Genomic DNA, 19,334 nt, shown 5'->3' with positions numbered 1-19,334 from the left:
TCTACATTTGCTCTAGTATTGCAATACAACTTTGATTTTTATAACCACACAACAAAATTTTTGTGGTTTATATGTTTTGGACTGTCTGTGTGTTCGATATATATGTGAACTGCTCTAGTTTAGAATTTGTTTATGCAAGTCAGGTATATTGAATTAATTTGTGTTATATACACAATGCCTGAAAAGTCTCCTGTGATATTAGAATAATTCTAAACATTGACTCATAATAACTTCAATACACTTTTCCAGCTGACTTTGGAGTTTCTGCACAGATTACAGTCACAATGTGTAAACGAAAGTCTTTCATTGGTACACCATATTGGTAAGAATTAATTTTCCTTCTTTCATATGCTATTATTATTGATGTTGTTTTTATCAGGGAAATCCTTCACGTACACATTTCACTGTTGTATGAGGAAGAGTTTAGCTCATAACTGATATAATAATTAAAGATCTTTGTTATGTTGCTCGAGAGTTTTAGGAATTTTACACAATGATAACTGTAAAGATTTTAAGATATGGAGATGACATAAGAATGGTGGTCTTAAATTTTTTAATCACCTTACCTGTACACACTTGTGTACATCTGTCTGATAACATTTTGTTACATAAATCTTGGCAACTCATACTTGAAATTATTTGAAATTTTGTGCTGCTAAATTTTGTTGCCTTTTGGGGGCTTTGTAAGTCTACGTTCCTTAAAATCTCATCAACCTTTCATGTGAACAATTTAAAAATGTGTGTTCAGCTTCAGTTTGATGGTTTGTACTGTCTGTAAATTTCCAACTCCATCCTATAACAACTGGTTGTTATAATTTTTTGCAACATCTCTGCAACCCTTTATTGTTATGAATTGTACTGTATATGAAACTTAAGATCTCGCTCAGCATGGAATTAGAAAGGGTTGAGTCATCAGTTTCTATGACAACTTCTGTGGTTTTACTCTTCCTATTAGTGAGAAAAAGTTTGCCACAGAAAACAAATCTTTTTTATTTTAAAAGTTTTCTAATTTCTGGTTTTTTTTTTTCTCATAGTCGCAATAGGAATATTTTCATATACAGTGTAATGTCATTATGAAACATAAGTTGCACTTCAAACCCTTGTATTAGTTATATCATAATAACATATGATAGGACAAGATTGGACACTTTGTTTTGATTTTTTTTTAGGATGGCACCTGAGGTAGCAGCTGTAGAGCGGAAAGGAGGTTATAACCAACAGTGTGATATATGGGCTGTAGGCATTACAGCAATAGAATTTGCAGAATTGCAACCTCCTATGTTTGACCTTCATCCTATGAGGTATGAGTAGGTTCTATGGTTAGCAATCATTTCACAAGTATTCCAAAGAAGTACTTGCAAATAAGTGAAAGGCTAAATAACAAAACAAATTTTGGTGGCTTGATTAATTATAGATTAATAAATGGCCTTTAAAATATTGCCCTTGAAATCTTGATATTGGCCCTGAGGAAAGATATCAATCGAGGTCCGATAAAAGGGCAAAATTAAAAAGGCTATGTGTTAATCTGTTTATCGCATATTTCTATATCAGTATTGAATTATTTAACAATTTTTCTTTTGAAACAAAAATTGTAAAAGGCTAGTGGATAATGTGTGTGGTTGTTTTGTTGATTCTTCACTTTCGTCAGTGCTTACAGCAGTACTGCTCTCCATTATGTTTATTGGCAACAAATCCTTTTTCCATTGTTCTTACTGCCTGATATTTTTATCTATCTACTGGCTTGAGACTAAAAATAAAATCCAATAAACTGAATAATGTTTGAAATGACATCAGTGAAGCTCAAGAGAGGGCTATAATGTTATCTGCCCTCTGAAAATGTTACTGCCATGGGGTCAGATAACACAGATGAACAATGCTTTTAATACATATGCAAAATCAGCTTTTTTTGATAATGTCCTTTTAATACAAAGACTTTTTGTCTCCTAGCAACAACAAAACCTTGATCACAGCACAACGGCATAAGTTCTGTTCCTATTTTGGTTTTCAATATTTTAATATTTGTATTCAACATGTTTTGCATCTGGATTGTTAAAATCCCAGGCTGGCATTGGTTTGTTCTCATTGAAATTTGGTCGTAGTTAAAACAATTATTCTTATCTCTATTTTATTTATATTGATGCAGTATTAATGTATTGGAACACCTGTATCAAACCTGATTTGTTTTGTTTCAGGGCTCTATTTCTGATGTCCAAAAGTGGTTTTAAGCCTCCTACATTAAAGGATAAATCTAAATGGTAGGTACTAGTTATCATACAGGTTCTATATTACTATAAGATTCTTCTATGGCACAGTATATACATGTAAGAAACTAAAATTTGGTGATTAATGGTGTATAATGTTTTCTTTTTGAGGACAACTATTTGTAGATAAATGCACTAAAATTGATTGATTAACATGCTTGTAGCTCTTACTAATTATGTAGATTTTGTTAATGGCATTAATTGCATTAAAATTTTTAAGTGTGTGAAAATTTCATATTTATATAACCTTAAAAAATTTGAAGTCTTATAATAGTATGGTGCTGTCATCTATGTTATTGTCGTCATCATCATCATCTGTAGACAGTTTTATTCAGTAACTTGAATGTTTGTTGGCAAATCCTGAAAATTGAATAACAAGGTTTCAAACCTCAAAAAAAAAGTTGGTATTGATTTTTGGGGTTACGGACCCAACCATTTTGAAATAAGAGGCCCACACAGCCAATTGTGCTACAAATCATAGCTGTATGATGCTTGAATGGTGTGTCCATACTTGTCCCAATTGTTCATGATTCGACCACTGCGGTCGTATCAAGCAGTGATCAGCAAAATCATTTTTTGTCGCTTGTGGGAAATTTTAATAGCTTACCCAATGTGTTCCAAAAAAGGAAACTGCAGTGTTCATTCCAGAAAATTTCAAAAGGAGGCCAGTATGGTAGTATGATACGGGGTCAATTTAACATAATAGGAGAGATTCAAGCAACAAATAAGTTTACCTCAAGTTCATATACACCTCAAATGAATAAAAAAAATATTAGTAGATGTTGTTGATCTATTATGGCATTCTGTAGATTCAAATTGTCATTTAATTTGGTGTTGCAGTTTCAACAAAATCTTTCTGTTCTTATCAGGATCATATCCCACCTTTGACAATGTACAATAAGTTTTCCATTTTTCTCGAAATTCTCAGGGTTTACCAGCAGTATCCATTTGATTTCAGTCAGTCGGCTCATTTATAAGTTATTGGGTGCCATCCTTATGGTAAGTGGAAACAAATGTGTGCCCTGTGGCTCCTCCTGCTGTTTATTTGAGTTGTTTTGACATGAAGAACTTTTGTTTCTCTTTTCTACTATGAAACAGTCAAGGTTGTTGGCGCTTTAAATAACGGAAATGGGTCAGGACAGGGAACCGAAACTGAAACTTTTATATATCACCTGTCCTTTATTTCAGGACCCCAGTCTTTCATCATTTCATCAAAGTAGCTTTAACAAAAAATCCAAAGAAGAGACCAACAGCTGACAAGTTATTGGAGGTATGCACCAATGTCCTTATTCAAAAGCATGATACTTAATGTTATCCATGTTATTGATGCATGCTTGTTTTGAAAATGGATGTGTGTAGGATTTGGAATATATTTGTACTAAAGGTGATGTTATCTGTCTGCAGATATAAATATTATAAAAAGGAGATAAATTCAACCAGGCATTTGGAAGTGCTTAAAACTTGAAATAAGCTGTTTTAATGTGGATACTCTTTAGATTTTCATGGGTTTAGTGTAGACTGTTCAATGACAAAGATAACTTAGCCAACCAAATAATATGGGAATGGGTTATTGTATTACTAAAATTGTTTTCTTTATTCTTTGAAACTTTAATTTTACATTGAAGAATCCAGCAAATCACTTTGCACATGACTCTTACCTACTTGTTGCTTTAAGTAGCACTCCGTCTAAGAATCATGCAAAATGTGATTCATGGTTTGAAAGCCAATATATTTTTATTTTTGTTATTTTGTTTAAAATGCCTAAGTAAACAGTCTGTGCCATTTGGCTTTTCATATAAACCCTGTTCATAAGATATATAAATTATATAGAAAGTACCATAGAATTCATAATTAAAGGGCATAACTCTGTAAATGACACTAAAATACAATAGAAACTGTTAGATTTCAGTGTTGATTATCTTCTTAGAACAGACAGTTTGGAATGAATAATTGTACATTTCATTATATAGACCTGTAAAGCAACTTATTAACAAAAATAGTAGCCTTTTTTTTTGGTGTATTACATATTGCAGAATTTGCATGATTCTTAATTAGACTACTACTTAAATGCTAAAATTATAAAAGGCTAGTCTAGAGAAACATTTACATAATTAGTGGATTTCCAGATTGTTTCTCTATTTTAGTTCATTGCCAGATATTATATACGGTCAGAAAAGGTATGTCAGTTGTAAATAGTAATCAAATTGTGATTTTTTGCATAAATATCGTATTAACAGATCTCTGTGGAGGTAACATTTTCTGGCCAAAAAAAGAGGAAGCAATCAAAATTACAATTAATGAATTATAAACTGAATTTTCTTCTGTTGTAGCATCCATTCTTTTCCCATGAGCTAAGTCGTAGATTAACTAAAGAAATCTTAGATAAATCACGGAACCCAACAAATACATTTGAAATACATGAAGATGATGAAGGGGTTTGTATTTATAAGAAATAAAAAGAATTATTTTTTTGATTTCACCAGTGAACCTTGTTAACTTTGGTTAAATTTTCTGGAGAAATAATAAAAACAAGAGAAAAGATGTAAGAACTCTAGTACCTATTTTTTTTCCCACTTGCAATTCTTTTTTAAAACATACTTAATTTAATGGGAAGTTCTTGAATCTGTGTTGTAGTGCTCCATTTCAAGATTTATTGAAGAAGAAAGGGAATGAAAAGAAGATTTTTCAAGTGTTGAAAATAATGGTAATCTACCACATTATTATGAAAGCTTATAAATGTATATTGTTTTGTAATTTAAGTTCCATAAGTATAGTGTTTATATGTTTGTAGGTGGTAGTAAATGCTCCTCAAAGAATATCCTCAAAGAAGTCAGCTGCAAACAATGCTGCCAGAAATAGTTTGGAATGGAATGGTAAATATTGTTAATGCCAAACTCTCTAAATATTATGAAATGTTCTAATCGTACAGCTTTTTAACCTTTGTTTGGTTCTTCGTTGATAAAATTCAATACCTTTGGTAACTTTCTGTGAAGGTAAAATTATTTAGTTTTAATTACTTTCAACTATCAAAACAATTTAACTCGAATTTCTTTCTGTCTAATTTTTTTTAGTTGTTCTCTAATTTTTAACACTTTTATCTTTTCAGTAAATAATTCACCTTCATCATCAGTTGTGGTAAGTTTATTTTGTAAATTATAATTAGTTTTTTTAATGATATTTAAAAAAAAGTTGGAAAAAAGGGTAAAAATTTCTGAGCAAAGACGATTTAGAAAAAGTATTGATCACCTTGTTCAGATAATTAGAAAAAAAAATTAAGGTTGCTGGAAAGAAAACTCAACTACATTGATGTCACATTATACCTAGAAAAGACAAAAAAAAATTTGTACATTCAAGTACATGTAAGAGTGCTTGGAGATTATATTTATACAAGTTTGTGCATTAAACTGTTTAAGCTGGATGATTTACAGACTGCTTTCAGCAACCAACATTAACTTAATTTTAGAAAGTAAGTTCTGAACTGCCGTTAAACATCTTAATTGTGTTCTGTTTTTTGTTTGCAGTAGTCATAAATAATGCTGAATTGTGATTACAATTTGCAAGATGCAGTAAATTGTAAATGTCCCAGTAGCTAATCTGAACTTGTGTTTATTTTACAGCCAGGTCCAGATCAGTATGATCAGGCCAGACAAAGATGGGATAGTGAAGATTTGGTATGTTGAACTTTTACTGGGACTTATCTGATCCTGAATTGTATTATATTTCATTTATCAAAATTTGCAGTATTTCAAATTTCCAAAATCCTAAAACACTCAGGATTCACTCCTTGTATTGCATATGATAGAACCTCTTGGTGATGGGTTTGGCTTCCTATTTTGTTAGTTCTGGTTTTGAGTACTTCTTGTATAATTTTCGGATTTAGATCTTCCTATGTTTTTGATTCCATGCTGCTGATGAGAGGTTACTCATTGAAACGTGTACAGCATAATGAAATTTTCAATGATAATATAGTATTTTTGTATTAATTTAGAATGATATTAAATGTTATGTTTTCAGTCATTTTTTTCAATCATTTTCTCTACCACAAATGTTTCTCTGGTGGCACTTCTTTTAAGTAACACAACAACAGAATTGATAAATGTCTTCAGTATATTAAGCTGGTAACCAAAAGTAATCTGTTATCAATAAGTTATTATTCGTGCTTCTGATTTAAATATTCATGTTAGAAATATACATGTTTGTGATATAAACAAGATATTCATCAAAACAACTCAACAACAAATGTTGAACATCAATTTACTTACTTAGACTCATTAGAACCTTGTATTTTTGTTTTTTTTGGTTTGGTTTTGGTTTTTTCTGTAATTCTAGAATGAACTAAGAGTAAAATTTAAAAGAAACACAGAAAATGTAACATACTGTCTAGGGTGTAATAAAATCACTTAACTAGGTATTTTACATTCATAAGTTTTGTCTTATATCTGTATTTAGGATGATAAGTACGATACAGCACGTCCAGATTGGCCTGGCTTAGGAGATGTTTCTAAAAAGTAAGTCAATTCAGTGTACAATCTATATTTAAACTTCTCTATGTACATGTATTTTGTGGACTACATTTCTCCTTATGTGTTACATGCTGTGCTAGCTGAAGTTTGTTGACTATGAGCTGAATATTTGTTTCATTCCTGTGCCTGGTATTCATGCTTTGTAATGGAGACAGAATTTTTTTTAACCATCCATTTATGGTATTTATTCTAAGGAACTGTTAAAATACCATTGTTTCTAAAGTAGTCCTGCTTTTCATGGGTTGGTGTAACAAACTGAAACATTTTTTACAATTTACAATTGAATCCTCAAAATTGAGATCTTCGAAAAGAGTCATAAGCGAATAACTCAAATTTTGATGTAAGATGCCAAGTTTTCCAAGCATTACTTAAAATCTTGCTAAACATTCTAAATTAACTTGTGATCAGGACTATTCCATCAATATAGGGGTACCACCAACACATTAAAATTAAAATGCAATACATATGTCTTGTAAAGAAAATTTAAATTTTACCCCACCAGAACATTATTAAATCAACTGTGTTCTGCCCCCAGAGACTTTTTTTCTGGAATATCCGTCAACTTTTTTGCAAATTTAGTACTAGAATACTAGAATAAGGATGTCACAGTGATTAAACACAACTTCGTCTTTTAAAGGAATAAGTTACTTTTACAATGTTATGAGGAATAAGTGAGCATGCATGGGACAACAAAATATTTTTACAACAGGAAGATACTATCTAATTTACTGGGGCAAACAATTTGATTTCATTTGTGAAATAACTGTGTGTGTATTGCAATCACCCTTACTTTGTTAGGGATTAGGGCTCTTATAGTAGAAAATTCAATGAGAGGATGGTATATTGGAATCAGTTTGTCCATCAGAATTTGATCACAATGATCTCAGCTTTCAATGAATGTATTGATCTCAAATTTGGTGTGTAGTTTATATAGATGGGGCATGCATTGTAAACAATTTTTGTTGCCGTCCAAGATTAACTTCCTTTTTATTGGGACTTTGCGATTTTCACTACATGGAATGATAGAGAAAAGTTTCTTCATAAAAATATCAGTTTCTGATTGATGGATTGAATTTTAATTTGGTGTGTGCATATGTTGTAAGGTATTTTGGGCACTGTCTGATATCAACCTCCTTTTTAAATGGGGATATACCTAGCCCAACAAGCGTGCAAATTCTTGTTAAGGACTGTCAATTTATTTTGTGTGATATTTAACATTGATAGGATGTATTAAACAATCTAATGTCAGGTTGACATGCCTTTCTTTTATTACATTATCAGCTGATGAATGGACTGCATTTGAACAGAAGTAAAATTTAAATGTAACAATCAGATACTGTTACAGATATTTTTTTTTTCATCAGGGGTTTGTTGGAATCTGTTGGTGAGGAACTTGTGAACAGGTATAACCACAACTGTTCATATCCACATTTTATCATGGCTTGGTTGCTTACAATATTTTATCAGGGCAGATGTAAGACAACCATCAAAGCTGAGTTCTTTCATTTTATTGAAAATTTTGATTGTAAACCATTAATTAAGAATCAGTGTGTATTTTTTTGGTATTGCTTTATTAGTTCATAGTAGTATGCTATTGTGTTTTTTGGAATACATGTACTAAAAAATAATTATATTCATTATCTGTATTCATGAAAACAAAGATATAAAAAATGATTATCTACAAGAAAGTATTTATGGTATTACATCTGCCCATCAATATATTAACATTGATTTTGTTAATAGTTTTCATCCTTTCCAGTACACAGAGTGAATAAATTTTTCTTCAGTATCAGGGGTATCGTGTTGTTTTAAGGAACAATCTTGGTGCTTTCTTGTCTGTCTGCTTGTAGTCTAGGTGGTACTTAGTTGCATTTTTGCAGTAACTAAAAAAAAGTTCAAACTATGTGCACTAAATAACTGTAAAGTTAATGCTTAGATTAAAAAATACCACTTTATCACCTTGTGATACACTCAATTTCTTTCATTCTTTATCCTGTTTTTGTCAGAATAATTATCACTTTTAAATTGACAAGACAGCACTATATTCTCACAATGTTAGATCCATTAAATGTATTCCAATCATATGCCATGTGACATTCATTCCATCATAAGTTATTGGCTCAGAATGTTGTTAGCATGGCCCCAGTTATCATAAGAGAATTTTTGTTATGATGCATTATGTTAATAGAACTTGCAGAAACTAAGGAAGTCAAAATGTTGATATTTTTAATTTTAAAGTTTTGAATTTTTCATTTGACAAATTTCTTGAAATTGTAATGTTACTTTTTCAAATGCAAACTGTGTATCTTCTAGCCTGAAATAGTTAAGTTAGGCCAAATAAAATTAATAAGTAGATTCTCATCCCTTCCTGCCCCTAAAAAATTGAAAAAACTTAAAAAAACGGGCAGGATTTCTTTTTGCATCAGCTTCCAGTTTTGAGATACTATAACACACAAACCTTCATTTTTTGGTGACTAAAACAATGTTTCTTCTCTGAAACTAATAAGGCTATGGATTTAGAATGTATCTTTACTTAAAATATCTAAAATTAGAAAAGCAAATATCTGGTAAGAAGTAAAAGATCAAAAAAAAAAAATCTTCCCACCTTTCCCGTATTTTTTGTAATGGTTAGATGAGAATTTACTATTTAAGTTTACTTTGCCTTTTGTGGGAAATTAAAATGAATTCAGGGAATCGAGTTTGTTTTCCCTTGATTGAGTGACCATTTTTTGATGAACTTCCTTAGTTAACCAGACAGTACTATAGGAGATTTAAATTTTCTATTTTCCATGTGTACCAATATTAAAATCTGTGTCTGAAGGAAAGTTTAAATCTCCTTGTCTGTTTTCTTGTTAACTACCTAAGGCAGTTCATTCAAACAAGGGAAGACCATTTCTATTCCCTTAAGTTGTCTTTGTTACTCCTTGTAAAATGCCAAAATATTAGTTTCTGTAAAGAAGTTTAGCAATTATGTCATCTAATTATATCATGTAGGACTGAATTATATGTAGAAACTCATCTGTGTTACTTGTTGTTTATGGAATTTCTTTTAAAAAAACAATACAAAAAAGTCTTGGTTTTTTATGTTATTGTAATATATATGATGAACAGAGTTAAGAGCACTCTTTCTGCACGCTGTTAAATTAAATGAAATCGATTGAAATTTTATTTTCCTAGCTTAATTTTTCCTTGTCACATGACTTTTAATGCTTATTTGTCTTGAGATTTAGTTTGTTTTATTTCTCACTACATTGTTATTATAGCTCATCCATAGCTTGTATTAAGTTTCACCCTATTTTCTACAGGGGCCATGATGGTAACTTCATTCTGAAGGACGATGTGCCATTTTCGGAACAGTAAGCTACACAAAATGGACTCCATCCTTCGCATGCTCAGACTATATAGTGTATTAAAAGTAGTGGCATGTTTTTATACATTGTCCATAGTGGCTTTATGTAACTTTTTTTTTAAAAATGGGAGAAAATATCAATATTCCTCTCTTTAATCTCTCTTAACTAACAAAGTTGGTGAAAGTGTATATAGTTTTCTTAACTTTGAACTACAGTCTCTTGATTTAATGATTTAGAAATATTGAACTATTATTGTTTTGTACATCATAATCATGGAATCATCATTACTAAATAAAGTAGCAGAAGACAAACACTACAGCTGACAAATTATCAGAGGAAAAAGCAGTGATGTCCACCTTTGTAGGGTTAGAAATCACACATGGTATTGCACTTATTTTCTTAAATTTTGCCTGTATTTATTGTGAAAAAAGTAGCATTGGATTTTTAGGATATAAAAGTAAGAAAAATGAAGTTATTTGCAGTAGATTGCAGAAGTTTTTATTCAATTTAAACATTTAGTCATTATATAAAGTTACTTTACCATGCCTTGATATTAATGATTACCTCTAAGTTACCACAATAGAAACTAAATTTTCTTTAAATTGTACCTTTCTCAAATATATGTCTGATTTTTTTTCTGGTGGAAAAATTATTATTGTACAAGTAGTAGAAAGGCATGGTAACACTTTTTAAGTAATTAATTTCATTATGATGTGAATATTAAGTATTTTAATCATTATTATGAGTAGATAAAAAAGTTAAGGTAATGATGGAATTTATTTCTACAACAGTTATGCTGTATATAATCCTAAGTAGTTTCATATTCACTGCATTGATAAGTTTTCATGTTCTTGGAGCTATTTACATTACCATTCATGGACATTATGGAGTTTAATCTGTGTAACCCTGTTTCCCACTGTCTGAGCATGCACACAAGTAGAGATCCATTTTGTGATATTTTGTTTGCTTGTTCTGTACATGACTGCACCTGTAGTTTCATGTATTGTAAATTTATGAATTTCCTAATCACAGTTTTTGTGTTTCACAGTTATGTACATATGAATTTACAGTACATAAGTGTGACCAAACAAGGGAGAAGGTTATCACAATTATTGACTTGGTAAAACTAGAAAAAATTAGGTGATTTGTCATCTCAATGCATAGTGCAGTCCTTAATTATATTTAACTTTTTTAAGTAATTTGTAAAACTGTTCTCTCCTGTATTACAGTACCTGTCAAATTAATATTAAAACTCAAACTTCACATTTATGACTCGTAATTTATGACCTATATTCCATTTTTAATTATTTTGTTTCTACCTTCCTCTTGTTTGGACACTTTAGTCGGTTTTGGTATGTTAATATTTTCTTTCAGGAACTTAATTTATACACAGATGTTAACAAACTATATTGTCTTCTTAACATTTACATAAATCTACCATTCAGCTAGTAATCATTGACCACTGTATGTGTAACTGTATGGCTTATACAATGTAACAACTGACCTATCATATGTGTATGGCTTACATTACAGCATGAAATGTTTGCATGATGTTTTCTAAATAAATACAACCAAGATTTAAACAGATACACTCAATTTTAAAACATTTGCCAATATTTTAGTCTAGGGACTGTTTGTATAATATTTTGTCACAACAAAAGATACAATATTCTTATGCTTTGAATCTGCTTTGCCCCTAATGGTGAAAAGCTTTGTTCGTTTTTTTCAAAATCATAAATCTGAACAACTTAAGGTTTGGCCTGCATCCTTTGGTCAGATAATAGCAAAAATTACTTAACTTTTGAATGAAATGAACTTTCAATTTTGTATGGCAATACTTGATCAGTTGATATTTTATGTTTTTATGCATATCAATCAGGGGTTGAAAATTTTTTTGGGAAGACCCAAGCCCTGGACTTTTTCATCTTTTTTATACTAAGACCGCACAATGTTTTGTCAAGTCCCAATTGTAAGATATATAAATGCAATTTTGTTATCTGATATTCTTATATATATTTCTGTGGGGAAGAAGACACTGTGTCAATTGATTCCATTTCTTGGTCTGATGCCTTGTCATCAGCTTTCCGTCTCTGCATTTTTTTTAACAGTGAAATTATAATTGAGCAACGATATTTTCCTCAGAGGAAAACTGTAGCATTTATTTTCCCATAGCCGACAATACTAACCTTTTCAAGTTTTTCAGTAATTTCTAATTAAAACTAGGACTCAAAAAACATTTTTTGTTGTAGTACTTTCATTCAGAGATTGAAAAATCACCATGGGAACAGAAGTTGACCATCTTTCTTTTTTTTTTTTTTTTTTTTTTCAACCACCATCAAAAGTTTGAAAGTACTGGAAGTTTTGCGTTTTTTGGCTCCACACTCATTTGTAATATGCAGTCTTTTTAAAATTTCATAAACTATGCATTGTGAAGGATAGAAAAATAAATCATTATTACAAATTTGTCAGTACACCAATCTTTCCTTTCAAAGTTCTACTTCCTTTCATCTGAACAGGGTATACGATTCGTCAACCTAATGCAGGGAAATAAATACTACTATTTTCCCTCAAAAGTTTATCAACAATAGATCTTTATCATTCCAGTGCTTGATTAATAAAATTTGTAGTATGTCAAAAATGTGTCTGATCTAGCACAGGTGTGATTCAGACTTGAGAATGACTAATCAATAGATCGATCTAGTGAATACCCATTCTAAAAATAAAGTTAGGGAATAGATGGAGAAACATGGTCCAAATAATAACAACAAAATCGTTCAAAAAAGAATTTTTATTTTTTTAGATTTGCCAAGCCCGACGGACTTATTTCATTGACAAACGCTTTAGGAATTTTCAATCCCTGATCAATACGTGTATCTTTCATACTTTTTTCTTGCTAAACAAAGTTGCCTATTAGTGCAGAGATTGAAATCTTTTTTATGACACATTTTTAAAATCATGTAATTTTTGTAAATTTTCAGAACAAAAATTGTTTGATATTTATAATATACATGTATTAACAATGAAATATTTAAGTACCAAAGAAAAAGAAATGTCAAGACCAAATGAAAACTAACTGTTTATTGTTAGGTTACCAAGTATAGAAATGAATACCTCCCTCAAAAACAATTTTAAGACTGAGATCTGTTTGTAAAAGATAAATTTCCACACAAAATCTGGTGATGTGAAATGGTGATGAAGGAAAAAAGAACTTGGTTTGGTTACAGTAAATAGGATAACACCTCTTACTGATATTAAAAATCTTGAACTGCCTGCTTGTTTCATTTAAATATGCACCTGATAAGTTCATTGATTGGAACTCGTTTTCAAAATAACAAAATTTTATTTTTTGTAGGGTAAACTAAGTGTAGAGAAGATATTTTTTTTCAGTTTTCCCTTATAATTGTAGGTACATACATTTCAGTCAAGTGTCAAAGTCTAATGACGTTCTTTCTTTTTCAGGTCTACATTACAAGTCAAACCACCACCTCTTCCTCCAAAAGTAAGTCAGCACTAATACAAATTTTGAGGTATATGAATATTCTAAAGTTCTGTAAGGAAAGTCCTAGATAGTTATGGAAATCTGAAATTGACTGGTACCACTTTATTTGGACAGTTGATATGTGATCTGAATGGCTTTCTAGGTAGAGTTCTGCTCTTGACAGTCTTAAGTTCGGATAGCTGTTTAATATGATGATGTAAACCTAAATTTATCAATTATCATGAGAATTCTCTCAGACTAAATTGAAGGTGTCTAGGAAGTAAAGCCATTATTTTGGCCTGAAAATTTGTTCAAATTTCTTCTAAAATGACCAATTTCAGTTATTTTGTCTTTTTTATATATATGTATAAACATAATTTTCTACCTGTAATATATAGAAATTTTATTACTTGTAACCTTACATTAATTTATTACAGTTTCATATATACCTGTAATTGATTACATGTTATAATATGTAATTAATAGTAATAATGTGCTATGACCAAGTTACATACTACACCTTACTTTACAGCACTTAATATGTGAAGTATAATTTTAAGTCATTTAGGATCAATTTACAGTATTTTCTTTAAAACTACATGTATGCAATTGCATGTGTTAAATACATTTATCTACTGTTCATGTACTGTGAACAACCCTACAAATACAATTTTGGTTAAAATGTTCTAAGCGTCACTCATATGAAATTAAAGAAAAAGTTAAGGTATTGAAACAGGTTACTGATAAAAGCTTTAGGGTACCTGTGTTAAAAATCAATTTTGATTTATAGTAAGTAAATTTTTCATGAAATAAATGAAATTGGTTAGAAGCTACTCTTTTGATTTTTTTTAGCTTTTGACTTGTAATTTGTAATTGTAATTGTGCTTTCTTTTTAGCCAACTCCGGGTTACCCAGAAGATGACCCTGGTGTTGGTGAAGATGATGAAGGGCCAGACTTGGATCATTTACTTGACAATACACTGACATTAACACCAGACACACGACTGCCGACAGATGAAGCTGACATACCCCCTGACCTTCCACCCAAACTGAGCAGAAGACAACACAATGGTGCAGTTCCCAACATTGGGAATGGTACTGCCGTACCTGTTGATGACACACCTCCTGTGTTACCAAGACGCAAGAAAGAGCAGGTAACTCACATGAAAGAAAATTCTGATGCTTTTCTAAGAAGTAGATTTGGTAAACTATTACTTCCTGGTCAGTTGAGATGGGAAATTCCCATTCTTATTTCTTGGAAGGAATTATAATTTGCCTTTTCTAATTATCTAACCGCCTGCTTTTGCTGCCATATTGCTTAGAAAACCTAATAAGGCCCTATTATCATCAGTTAAAACTTAAAACCACTTTCACATATAAAGTTAGTCAGCATGCTGTACCAAACTTTCTTAACTAAATTTACAGCTTTGGTTTTCTACTTCTCTGTTGTCACTTATTGACAGAAAATGTTGTTCTTTGAATGATTTATATTAAGCATTTCTTCACATTATATTTTTAATTACAATACATTTACTAAATGTTATGTTTCATATGCAACTACAACATATTTTTGATATCACCTGTAAACAATACAGGTTAAATGCATATAAAAGAGGGCTTTAAGTTTGTACTCTGTCCATCAGTCTTGAAATCAGTTTTCTGCACTTTGTTCGCCATGCTTACAGGCATTCATTTGATATTTGGTACATTGTTTTACAATGTCAAATTACAGATTAAGTTAAGAGTTTGTAAGTCATCATTACAATAGTTTTATGGTCGTTATCTTGAACTCGTGGATCGTTATGGTGTATCCATCAGCACCATGAAAACTGATTCAACGGGTCATAGTTTTCCTTCCCTTGTTTGTCTACCCCGGACTTGACTTTTTTATGAGCAACTCGGTGGGTGTTTCTAGAGAAGCAGAGGACGCTTACCCTACCAGTGCACCTGGTCCATGCTCCCAGTTTTTAGTGGAGTCCAAGTTGCTCATTTACTTTTGTTACTTTGTATGTATGATTTTAGTTACTTTATGTTCTTTGTTGTGTATGTCTGTTTTCCATGTGTGGTCTTTGTTCCTGGATTACATTCATTTGATTACCGCTATAACCTTGGTTCCTTTGATTACTCTTTATTACAGGGTATTGAATTTTTGCTGAGTCATGATCCTTGTACGTAGAAAATTATTTTATAAAATCCTATTTTACTTTAAAAATGTTAAATTTTATTACAATAAAAACGTTACCATCATAAATTCTGAGTAAATTTTAAAATTAATAAAGAACACAGAATCTAACGTAAAGCTGAATCCCCTGAACCAGAAGAAGCAGGAGGTAAAACAACTTTTTGTGCCGTTATCAAAGGTCCCAATGAAAGTAAGCCCTCGGCTTGGGAAGATAATGATCTTAGGAAATGAGAAATGAAGGAATTTTCAGTTCTCCAGCAACCTGCTGATAAAACTTCCTCTAAAGAAGTATTATTAAACAGTGCCCAAGATGTAGAAATAGCTCTAACATCATGGGCTTTTATGTTCAGACTAGACAGAGATTCTTCACTATACTCGGCGTCACATAAATAACATACTGTTAAAATTTGAATAAAAATATTTCCTACGACTTTATTGACACCAACTGTTGTTTTAATTGTCTTAAATGACTTGCTCATTCGTTTAGCCAAACAGCTTCTCAAAAACAAGTCGCTTATTAGCTTAAATCATGCGTAACAAATCCTTACGGGAAAATCCCATACTAATATCCGCCATGTTGGTTTTTACGGGACGATTTGTTTACAAACGAAGTTCGTAAGTTCCCGTCGAACTCCGGTGACAATCGTCTGCTTGATCAACTTCTCGGTATTGTACGTTGTTCACGTAAAATAAATCCGAGATATCCGAAATAACGCCGAAGTGCATTCTGGGTTCTTCGGTTTTTGGACAAACCATTTAAACGTAAACAACATCTCCTAGCAACCCGATCACTGTAAACATGGCCGACTTTTTACAATGTAAATATTGGCACCTAGAATTAAAATCTGACCGGAATTTAACGATTCAATGTTTAGGGAGAAGCCGTTTGGCTAAACGAATGAGCAAGTCATTTAAGACAATTTAAACGACGGTAGGTGTCAATAAAGTCGTAGAAAATATTTTTATTCAAATTTTAACAGTATGTTATTTATGTGACGCTGACTATAGAAGAATTATAAGTTACCTGAATGGTCTTACAAATCCAGGTAGATAACGTTTTTGCTGATAAATCTTTAATATTTTTCTTAATAGGAATAAACAGCCTAGTATTAGTCTTAGCTCTAATACTACGGGTTCTTTGTAAATAAATGAGTAACATTCTGATAGAACAAAGAAGTTTACAAGTAGTATCAATAGGCAATGAAGGTATAACTATTGGTTCTGAACCTCTACTAGGAATCTGATTTTTGGCTATTAAAAGCTGGATCTGTTAAAAAGTGACTGAAGATTTATCTCTATTGAACCGTAGACATGAATCAGGAATAGAAAGAGCATGGATTTCGCTTCTTCTCCTGCCTGAAGCTAATGCCAGTAGAAAACAACATTTATATGACAAGAAATTGATATCTACTTCTTCAGCTGGTTCAAAAGGAAAGGTTTTTAAAGATGATAAAAGCAAACTTTAATTCCAGGAAGGAATTAAAATTTTCTGTCTAGGACGTTCAAGAGTAAAATTCTTAACTAAAAGAGAAATGTACTCATTACTACCAAAATCAGGACCACCAGACAATGGATAGTTCTGGAAATAGCAGAATGATAACCTTTAATTGTGGAAGGAGACAATTTTTTATCTACTAAAAGGTAGATAAGAAATTCCACTAACTGCTGAACAGTAATTTTGAGAGGATCAATTTCCTTCTCACTACACCAACTACTGAAGATTGTCCACTTAGCATCGTATACAATGTTGGTAGAGTCTCTGACTGCTCGTTCAGAAAAGCCTCTCTCCTTGAAACTATCCCTGAGAGAAGCCACACAAAAAGATGTAGATTCTCTGGATTGGGATGAAGAATCTTGCCCTTGAACTGGGAAAGAAGATTGTGTCTTACCAGTAGTAAGAGTGGATGAGCACAAGACAGTTGAAGAAGATCTGGATACCAAGCTTGCTTGGGCCAAGCTGGAGCAATAAGAATGATCAGACATTGCTCCGAAGCAATCTTCCGAAGAACTGCTGACAGAAATCTGTATGTAGGGAATACAAGGAAAACTCATGGCGTCTACTGCATAAGCTTCTGGGTCTGGGACAGGTGACACAAACACCTAAAGTTTGAAGTTGAGACTTGTTGCAAACAGGTCTACATGAGGAGACCCCCAATGAAGAGTTATTGCATGAAATACTGACTGGAGAAGTTCCCATTCTGTATTCACTGGGACTAGAGAGTCTGCTCAGTTTCCCTGGAATATGACAAACTACTAGCTGAAGCTGGAGTTGATTGCAAAAAAGAAGAATTTCTTTTGCAAGAAGAAATAGCTTGAAACAGTGAGTTCGTCCTTGTTTTTTAAGTAAGCAACAACCGTCGTATTGTGAGATGCAAGAACAAGAGACTTGTTTTGCCGAATATGCTGAAAATGAGATTGCTAGAAGAACTGCTTTCATTTCTAGAAAATTGATATGTTCTTTCAGTAAGTCTGGGCTCCAGACCCCTGATACTGAACGTCCTTCCAGATACGCCCCCAACCGAGGTTGGAGGCATCTGTGAATAGAGTCTGATTGAGTACTGGAAAGGATAGAAGCTAGCCTTTCAAAACATTCTCCTGAACAGTCCACCATAAAAGGTGTGGAGACAATTCCTGAGAAATAATTTTAATTTGATATTCTCATTGCTGAGAAGATGGGAGCCAATGTTGAAGTAGATAAAATTGGAGAGGTCGAATGTGTAGTATACCAAGAGGAACAACATCTGCTAAAGAGTTCAAGAGACCTAGTAGCTGAGAAAATCGGCAAGCAGAAACTGTTTCCTGAGAAAGAAACTGATGAATTTTCAAGTTGAGGTTCTGAAATTTTTCCTGAGGAGGTAGAACTAGTCCTAGATGAGTCAGTTAGTGTTCTCCCAGAAAAGTAAAGTCCTGAGAAGGAATCAGATCTGACTTTTTCCAAGAAATTAGGAACCCCAGGGAAAGAAACAGTTTGATGACTAGGTCCGTGTTTACGAGAAGCTTGTCCCGAAAAAGGTCTTTCATAAGAGAATCGTCTAGATAAGAATGAATCTGAATGGCCTGAGAGTGAAGATGAGCTATGCCAGTCTGCATAACCTTGGTGAAAACTAGAGGTGCAGTAGATAGGCCAAACGGTAATGCTCTGAATTGGTAAACCTTGTTGTTCCAGACAAAACAAAGAAATTTTCGGTAAGAAGGACATATTGGAATATGGAAATAAGCGTCTGTCAAATCCAAGGAAGTGGTCCACATACCTGAAAGTATTGAAGCTCTGATAGAACAATTGGTTTCCATCTTGAAATGGGTAACAACCAGATAAAGGTTGAGAATGGACAAGTCGATGACTGGTCTCATTCCTCCTGTTTTCTTTGGAACAAGGAAAATCCGAGAATAGAAACCTGGATCTATTGATGAAACAGGAACTTCCTCTATTGCCTTCTTTGTCAAAAGACAATCTATCTCTGCTGACAGGAGATATTTTTCGCAGATGAGTCGTGTTGGACAGTGGAATAGGAACTGGTGAAAGAGGTGATAGTCTCTTGA

At 32.2% G+C, this 19,334-nt stretch overlaps 1 protein-coding gene across 5 annotated transcripts in view; it reads left to right on the top strand.

Moving 5' to 3' along the window:
- The window catches only part of LOC148626272 (mitogen-activated protein kinase kinase kinase kinase 5-like), a 59,402-nt gene that overhangs the window by 5,607 nt on the left and 34,461 nt on the right, over positions 1 to 19,334 (top strand). For 2 of the 5 annotated variants that reach the window (XM_088570140.1, XM_088570143.1), the window contains exons 7-19: positions 250 to 322; positions 1,170 to 1,301; positions 2,193 to 2,255; positions 3,450 to 3,531; positions 4,592 to 4,696; positions 5,053 to 5,134; positions 5,368 to 5,396; positions 5,879 to 5,932; positions 6,711 to 6,769; positions 8,149 to 8,187; positions 10,090 to 10,140; positions 13,594 to 13,633; positions 14,509 to 14,766. In XM_088570140.1, the coding sequence (XP_088426266.1) occupies positions 250 to 322; positions 1,170 to 1,301; positions 2,193 to 2,255; positions 3,450 to 3,531; positions 4,592 to 4,696; positions 5,053 to 5,134; positions 5,368 to 5,396; positions 5,879 to 5,932; positions 6,711 to 6,769; positions 8,149 to 8,187; positions 10,090 to 10,140; positions 13,594 to 13,633; positions 14,509 to 14,766 (1,067 nt within the window). The remainder of the gene's footprint in view (positions 1 to 249; positions 323 to 1,169; positions 1,302 to 2,192; positions 2,256 to 3,449; positions 3,532 to 4,591; positions 4,697 to 5,052; positions 5,135 to 5,367; positions 5,397 to 5,878; positions 5,933 to 6,710; positions 6,770 to 8,148; positions 8,188 to 10,089; positions 10,141 to 13,593; positions 13,634 to 14,508; positions 14,767 to 19,334) is intronic. The other 3 variants (XM_088570141.1, XM_088570142.1, XM_088570144.1) reach the window with 3 other exon arrangements.

This window comes from Perna viridis, chromosome 2 (genome assembly GCF_037379345.1).
Source record: "Perna viridis isolate PV_CMFRI_1.1 ecotype Kerala chromosome 2, ASM3737934v1, whole genome shotgun sequence".
NCBI lineage: Eukaryota > Metazoa > Mollusca > Bivalvia > Mytilida > Mytilidae > Perna > Perna viridis.
This window is presented reverse-complemented; position numbering and strand designations above follow the sequence as displayed.